The sequence below is a fragment of the Scatophagus argus genome, chromosome 4 (assembly GCF_020382885.2).
Source record: "Scatophagus argus isolate fScaArg1 chromosome 4, fScaArg1.pri, whole genome shotgun sequence".
In the NCBI taxonomy this organism is placed as follows: domain Eukaryota; kingdom Metazoa; phylum Chordata; class Actinopteri; family Scatophagidae; genus Scatophagus; species Scatophagus argus.
Window position 1 is genome coordinate 15,044,366 of NC_058496.1, and position 8,398 is coordinate 15,052,763.

Sequence of the window (8,398 nt, forward strand, 5' to 3'; positions counted from 1 at the left end):
TGTGCCCCATCAGGCTTTGTTGCTGTAGCAATGTCTTGTGTTCCCAGATCTCAGCAGTTACTTTGATGAGAGAATCATCACGATCAAAAAAATGAATGAGGCTCCAGTTGTAATAAACTGGAAATGTGTTTTCAGTTTATTTATTTATTTATTTATTTTTAATTAAGGGACTAAATATGTGTGTGTAAGCATGGATATGAGGATGTGTGTGTTCATGCATGTGTCTGTGTTTGTATTCTCCAGAACAGCAGGTTCTGCCCCAGTCAGTTTCCTTCTTGTTGCCAAGGGCAACAGCAGGCTCTAACCCTGTTGGCTGCTAACCGACCTAACCTTGACCCCCGAGGTCAACACTCTGTGTGTGCGTGTGTGTGTGCTTGTGTGTTCTTGGGATTGGGATTTATCACAGCATATGTGACTGACTGGTGGTCACAGTGACATATGTGATGAGCCCTTTTGCTGACTTCACCCCGTGTGTGTGTGTGTTTATGTGTGTATATGTGTGTGTGTTTGTCTCTCTCTATATGTGAATGTGTCTCCAAGCGTGCATGTGTTCATTTGAATATATATTTTTTAATATTAATAATTTTTTTTTTCTTGTGTATGGGTGTATTATCCTGTCAGCAGGGATTTCAGACCCCCGTTGCTCCTCTTTGGGGGATTTTAACACTTTCACTGCTGGATTCCCTCCATTCTAATATACCTCCGCCTGACTGCCCATATGTCACTCCTCTGCTCCATTTTTTTTGCATCTTCTCTTCTCTTCTCTTCTCTTCTCTGTAAGGAAAGAAAAAGATTTTTTCTTTTTCCATTATGCTGCTGTTTGGTGCATGTGGAGTTTCTCTGCAAGTACTGAATTTGTGTTTGTGTGACTTGTATTATTTGTATTCTTTTTATAATTCATTTTTGAACGTATGAATGCATGCATGCGTAGGTTAGCTGGTTGCCTTTGTTTTGTCACAGCTGGTGGCTTTTCCTGACCCCAAACTGTGCCAAAGGTTGTTCAAAGCACTCGCACCTACACAAATTCAGTTCAAAAAATCTTTTTCTTCACTGTTCAGAATAGTCAGTGTTGTTAGAAACATCAGATCAGTGTGACAAGTTACCCTCTTGTGTATACACACACAACACACACATTAAATGGCTGATGATGGAAAGCATCCCAAGTAAGAAGCAGTGACTTTTGGCTTAAAATATATATTGTGTGTGTGTGTGTGTGTGTGTTTATTCCCGTGTATGTACACAGGAACAAACACAAACACAGTGAGTGTATGTACTCACTCAGCCATTAAAGTGAGTGTAATAATAAAATAATTACGTGGCTTCCAACTATAAGTGTGTGTTTAATCAGAAGACAAAGTTTTGGCTTCCTCCAGGGAGCCAATTAAAGCTCAATAAAGAATCTGGCAGAGAGAGAGAGAGATGGAGAGAGGACTGGTGAAAGAATAGAAAGAAAAGCAAGAGAGAAGGTAGAAGGGCAGAGAGCAGTTGAGAGGAAGCGAACAAGATGGATGGATGGAGTCTGTGATAGAGAGAGGGAACGACACAGGGAGGTAGAGATAGAACAATGGGAAAAGAGATGAATAGAATGTGTCAGAAATAGCAGATGATTGGAAGGTAGAAAGAGACAAATGGATGGTGCGACAGTGTCTGTGTGTTTCATGACAGTTTTAGGAATGTTGTGCAACAATGTTCAACTCCTATATAGGTCAGTGGAGGTGGAATACAGCGCTAACGCTGCCAATCTGTGTTGTCAAAAGACCAGACTTATAGCATAACTAAGTTTATGTTCTTGTGTTGTGTGGAGGTACCTCATCCCACAGGTTAGTAATCAAACTGTGAAATGTATGTTTCCCATTTGAGACCAGCTCCTTTGGAATGATACTGGTGTAACTTTAGCTTTATTAAACTCAAAGATGCATTAAACTTTAGCTCAAAGCTCCATCAGTTGTTTTGGTTTTGCCCGTTATCGGCAGAATAACCCCTTAACAAGTAGACAAACATGAAGCACTGACATGTCAATACCTTATTAGTGCTGAAACAATCAGTCCTTCCCGATGTTGATGATAGATTAATTGTTTCCGCCATTAGCCAGCAAATTTGCCACACATTTGGTGATTACAGCCTTCACAATGTGAAGATTTTTTGTTTTTGTATTTTTTTTACATGTGGTATGTTGTGGTATTTTGAGGTTCTACACTGGGGTTCAGTAAATTATGGAGGGCATTTTTGTAAATACTTTTAGAAGTTGTATGGACTACCAAATCAAGAAAAACAAAAACAAAAGAGAACAAGACAGCAGTGCTGATCCGTGCACAAATTAGCTAAAAGAGACAGAAAAGCTCTGTGAACCTGAAGTTGGGTAAAGGCATTTATAATATTATATAATGTGTATTTCTAAACTCCAAAGGGTATCTGTAAGTGAAGTGTTTCATTTCAGGCAGTTAACCAACTAAACTCTCCCTCCGTGTCTGTTCTGTTTCTGTCATTTCTCTGCTCAGGCGGTACTGACATAGTGTCGTGTTTCATGGGTCAGAACCCAACAGTTCCAGTTTATCGCGGCGAGATCCAAACAAGAAACCTTGGCATGGCTGTGGAGGCCTGGAGTCTTGATGGTAAGAACGTGTGTGTGTGTGTGTGTGTGGATGTTCTGAGTTGCTTTGAAATGGATCACATAAAGGTTATAGGGAAGTTGCCAGTTTGAATCCAAGGAGGGAGAGGAAAAATATCAATGCAAGCACGTTTAAAAGCTGCTTTTAAAAAACTTGTGTTCTGTTTCTGGATCTGCTTGGTAGCTAACAGACCAGTGCTGGTTTTAATTTGATACTAGCCATTTTGGAAAAATTGTAAGAATAATTAGTGAACTTTCCCTGATGTAAATACAGTTGAAAATGTAAGAGAAACACTACTTTTTTTTTCATCAACAATGGGAGTCTTCAAAGCCCTCAGTGTTTTTCTCATTGATTTTAGTCCCTTGTTCTCCAGTTCCCGATCCCTGCTGCAGGCTGTGCTGGTGTGTCTTCACCACCTCAAAGGAGAGTGGATTGAGGGATAATTTAAAGGCAGTTTTGTAGGAAGAGCTTGGGATTATTTTAGTCGGTCTCTAAGCCTATAACACCGTCCTGAGGGACGAGGTGAGGGCTGTGTGAAACCATGCACTGAAGTGTGTCAGGTTCTCTGAGTGTGGGATATATTACCAGGTGTTTTTCTATGATTTATATGTGTGTTCTTAAGTGTGTGTGTGTTTGTTGGTTTGTCACCAAGTATACACATGTACTGTATGTGTGTGCTGAGGCAAAGTATATCCAAAAGCCTCTATCTTTATTTTTTTGTTCCTACGAACTCTGTGTGTGTGTGGGGACAGGTAAACCTGTATGGGGAGAGAGTGGGGAGCTTGTCTGCTTGAAGCCAATCCCTTGCCAGCCAACACACTTTTGGAATGACGACAATGGGAGCAAATACCACAAATCGTACTTTTCCTCATATCCTGGTAAGAACACAAAACTTTGTATGTGAATACAAACTTAGATACAGTATACATACAGTGAACCCAGGTAAAAGGAATCACTTGCATAATGCAGTGCCATGCTAGAGCCCTAATAAATTGCTTAACATAAACCTAATGGTGATACAATTAACATTTTTTTAATTATTACATTAAATTATATTCCCTACATTCTCACAAGCTGCTGTTTTTGTTTTCTATTGCCAAAAATAAATAGTTTTCCTTCTCTCTAGGGGTGTGGGCGCATGGAGACTACTGTAAAATCAACCCAAAGACAGGAGGCATCGTCATGCTGGGCAGAAGGTCAGCTGTTAATCCTGTCATTTAGGGGAGGGCGACTGAGTGTTCAAATTGTTTAATTGCTGTAGTTTTAACTGATTATTTTATTTGGGATACTGCACAAATGAGCAGATTTGACGATAGTTTATGGAGATCGGAGATATTGAAAATGAGACCCTAATCTTTTTTTGTTCTATTTAGGGAGAATCAAAGTAGTTTAAAGTAGTCTTTTTTGCCTGACATCTATCACAGAATTACATTATATTGCTTGCAAGGCTCTTACTTATGCTCTGATGCCACAGTGTGAGGTTGCTTTATGTCAAAAGACATTAGAAAACATTAGAAGGAGGTTTAGATCTTTTAGGGTATATTGAGATAAGCCAAATGCACATATAAGAAGAATCAAGAATCAGCTTTATTGACAGTATATATATTTTTACATACGCACACTGAATTCGTCTTCTGCATTTGACCCATCCTTAGTTGAACACACATGCAACACCCGGCAAATTACATGCAGGAGCAGTGGGCAGCCCATCAAGCGCCCAGGGAGCAAATTGGGGGGTTAAGCGCCTTGCTCAAGGGCACATCAGCCGGCTAATGGAGGTGGGGGAGCATTTTTTGCTTAATCACTCCACCACACCCAAATTTTTCCTGCCCGTCCGGTGAGGGAATCGAACCTGTGACCCTCCGATCACAAGCCGCTTCTCCATCCTCTAGGCCACAGCTGCCCCGTGCATGTATTGAAATAAATATAAAATGTCCTTATCGTATAATGTACAAAGAAAGTCACAGCTTACAGAAACTGAATTTGCTTGTGTGTGCTGGTAGACTTTCTTTCTCTCCGCTGCAGCATGTTGTAGTCTCTGTCAGCTTCCCACTGACTGAGACTTGAGTTTTGAAACTTGAACTTGTGTTTGTTCTGCAGTGACGGAACACTGAATCCCAACGGAGTCCGATTTGGCAGCTCAGAGATCTACCACATTGGTGAGTCTTGAACATTGCAGGTGGAGCAGGGTGTGGGTGTAAGAGAGGAAAGGCAAAGTCATTTCTGTGAGCTTAAATTGAGTGATCGTTCTCTTCATGTTAGTGAAAGAAAGATGTTTTTCCATCCCATCATCCATTTTTTTAAGTTTGCTCGCTCGTCATCATTTGTTCAGCCAGCAGAATGTCACAAAAGCACAATTGCTTCTTAGTATTGACTGCAGGAGAGCAGTGTTTCTGTGCTTATTTTTGAAGCTGTAAGTGGCAAAACATTTTTCTCTCTTCTTGCCAATTTCTTCAAACTTCAAACACTCTTTGAATCTTCTCTGTTATTCTAATCTTTGCTGCTTTACTTTCTTCACCTCTCACCTCCTCGTCTCTCCTTTGCTCTCATCTGCTCTCCTCATTTTTGTTTTGTCTCCTTGTCCTTTACTCTGCCCTCTCTTTTCCTCTCCTCTCCTCTCTGCAGTGGAGGCGTTTGAGGAAGTGTCAGACAGTCTTTGTGTTCCTCAGTACAATGCAGATGGAGAAGAGCGAGTAATTTTGTTCTTAAAGATGGCACCTGGCAAGCCCTTCTGTCCGGAGTTGGTGACAAAGATTAAAGGAGCCATTAGAAAAGCGCTGTCTGCCCGACATGTCCCTGCTGTGCTGCTAGAGACCAGAGACATTCCCGTAAGAAAACTATAAATATCAATCAGATATGAATAAACCTGTCAGATTATCTTGTCGCAATGACACTAAATGTAAAAGTCAGTTTGTGTGAATGACAGCCCTTTTCTTCTTGTTCCCTCTGCAGTACACCATCAGCGGTAAGAAGGTGGAGGTGGCTGTGAAACAGGTGATTGCGGGCCGAGAGGTGGCGCAGAGAGGAGCTTTCTCCAACCCTGATTCACTGGACCTCTACAAGAACATTCCTGAACTGCAAAATTATTAGACATAAGGAACTGGAGAGAGGACCTGCAGCAGAGAACCAGAGATTTCAAATTAACTTCATTCATATTTACAGGTGCAGAGAAACAGGGGTTGCATGGGCACTGCAGGTCAGAAAAAAAGGAATACATATGTATGACATAATGATACAAAGCTGGTACAAATATTGCAGATATAATAAGTCTATGGTATCAGGAAAATGGGAGACTGTAAATATGTTAGGTGTATCGCTCCATAGCTTTCAGTGAGCCAGCAGCTGCTCTCAGTCTACCATATTGTGCAAGTAAATGTTGAACTGGATTCAGCTTTGGATGTAATATGATGAGCATAGCAGCGCTTGTGAATAAGCTCTTGCTCTGAAGCCAACAACAATGGACAAGTGAAATTTAGCATCAAGCACTTTGGCTTCACAGTCTGATTGCTATCAGCCAGTGAGGAACCACATGTCTCTCTGTCACCTGCTTTAACCCCCCGGTGTTGGTTCTGAGTGGGTGCCAGGTTGAAAATCCATGGAAGTGTGGAGATAAACACACACACCTGGGATTAACACCTCATCTTTTGCTCATGTCGCCATATCATTGTTGTGTGGTGTGTGTTGCTTTATAAATTGTATATAAATGAATATATATTTTTGGACTGCGAATCCCGGTCTGGGCCCTTCTGTGTGGAGTTTGCATGTTCTCCCTGTGCCTGCGTGGGTTTTCTCCGGATACTTCGGCTTTCATCCACAATCCCATAAAACATGCACATTAGGTTAATTGGCTACTCTACATTGCCCCTAGGTGTGAGTGTGAGAGTGTGTGGTTGTCTGTCTTTGTGTGTCAGCCCTGTGACTGACTGACGACCAGTCCAGGGTGTACCCCGCCTCTCGCCCCTAGTCAGCTGGGATAGGCTCCAGCCCCCCGCGACCCTGACGGATAAGCGGTATAGGATGGGATATGGATGGATGGGCGAAAATTATGCATTGAAAGATAATAACCCAAACCATTCAAATTGAGATTTAAAGGATTGTAAAATGTCAGGAGTTGTAGTTTGAATAAATGAAATTGATTTCAGATGCAACAACACAAAAAGTACTCAAACCCTCATTTGACTTTGTAACCTGCAATTCTGTTTCATTCCACTCGAGACATCAAGACATGAAGCTCAAGTATGATCTGAAAGCAAGCAAAGGTCCATTTCACTACAAAAGCCTGTATTTTTTTTTTTGTTCCATGTCTATGTTGCATATTTTTCATAACTCTAAGAAAATGTGTCTCTTCGGGTAACTGCAGTACAGCCTGTTGTTACTTTGAACATGGGAAATCTTATTTATTTATTCAAAATTTCCTCATGCTGAAACCTACTTAATGCTATCAAAGATGAACTGCAGTGGTTTTGGTCATTAGTAGCACTACTGAGCAACGTTTCATGTTGTGAGGAATAAAGGAAAAAAAAATCTTATCAGAATTGTGGAGAAATCACAGACATAAATGCAAGAGAAACATTTGGTCTTTGGAGAAAAAAACAATCTGGAGGGAGTATTTTCATACAGAGGTAGCACTTTTCTTTCTGGACTTTTTGTGGTTTTTAAGGATTATTGGTTTTTGGATTTTTAACATGTTTAAGGTCTAAATGTTATAAAATCAGCTGAAAACTGTACTTCATCTTTAATGTCACTGTTTAGATTGAATAAATTTCCTCTTTAAAGGGGCCCTGTGGAGTTTTTAACCACTAGTAGTGCTATAGGGCAATGTTTTGATAAATGGGTGCACAAACACACAAACACAAATGTGACGGGATGCGTATTCCTGCCAGTGGTGTTGCACCATTCAATTTTTTAACATTTTTTAGGCTTTGAGGAGGCACACAATAATACAGTGTATGTAGTTAATTATTGTGATTAACAAGAAAACTCCACAGGGTACATTTTAAAGTCTCAAACATGCATAAGTTCTCTCTCATAGAGACAGGGTTCACAATTAGGTAACTGTGCGCTTTGCACTTTAGTACTCTGCGACTTTGTTCATGATATCCAAATCTGGTGAAACATGGCTGATTTTCTGTTCCTCTCTGCAATACGCTCTGCATCAAGCATTTCTCATAATAAGCCAAGAATTTGCTGACATAATTCTGGGTGTGTCACATATAAATTGTTTGTAACTGGTTCTTCCATGTCTGCCTATAGTGAATTGATAATGTAATTTTTACTTGCTTTGGTGTGGCAAGAAACTTAACAGAATCAAATATGATGAGTGTCTTTTATCTTTTTCACAGTAGATTGTTTTTTTCGTTCACACAACAGCATGTCTATTGCTAGTTAATGTTGGAAGTTGGCAGCCAAAAATGAGTTTGAACTCTTCATTTGCGCACAGTTTTTCCTAAAATTGTGTACCCAAGGAGATTTTGATGCAAGCACGGGTGCATTTTCTGCTTGACAGCTGTCAGCTACCCAATAAAGTAAAGCCAGTCTGAGAGCAAAAGCTCAAGCAAACATTTCTTTATTCCAATACTTCAGCCTTTAATACCCCTTGCAGATTTACAGCATCCACATTTCTTTCCGACGATAAACTTGGAGACCCTTGAGTCCATGCTTGCTGGACACAGCTTATGTGTGAAGTGTACACAGAAAATTTAAATCAACATTCATGTTTTTTTTTTTCACAGCTTTACGAAAATATTGACTTCTGAGCTCCGACACAAAAACCTGTTGTGTCTGGTGGC

At 40.4% G+C, this 8,398-nt stretch overlaps 1 protein-coding gene across 1 annotated transcript in view; it reads left to right on the top strand.

Annotated features, from left to right (window-relative positions):
* The window catches only part of aacs (acetoacetyl-CoA synthetase), a 33,656-nt gene extending 25,505 nt beyond the window's left edge, over window positions 1-8,151 (top strand). The window contains exons 13-18 of the mRNA XM_046385382.1: window positions 2,499-2,612; window positions 3,362-3,487; window positions 3,736-3,805; window positions 4,710-4,768; window positions 5,235-5,437; window positions 5,562-8,151. Of these exons, the coding sequence (XP_046241338.1) occupies window positions 2,499-2,612; window positions 3,362-3,487; window positions 3,736-3,805; window positions 4,710-4,768; window positions 5,235-5,437; window positions 5,562-5,699 (710 nt within the window). The 3' untranslated portion in view covers window positions 5,700-8,151. The remainder of the gene's footprint in view (window positions 1-2,498; window positions 2,613-3,361; window positions 3,488-3,735; window positions 3,806-4,709; window positions 4,769-5,234; window positions 5,438-5,561) is intronic.
* The last annotated feature ends 247 nt before the right edge of the window (window positions 8,152-8,398 follow it).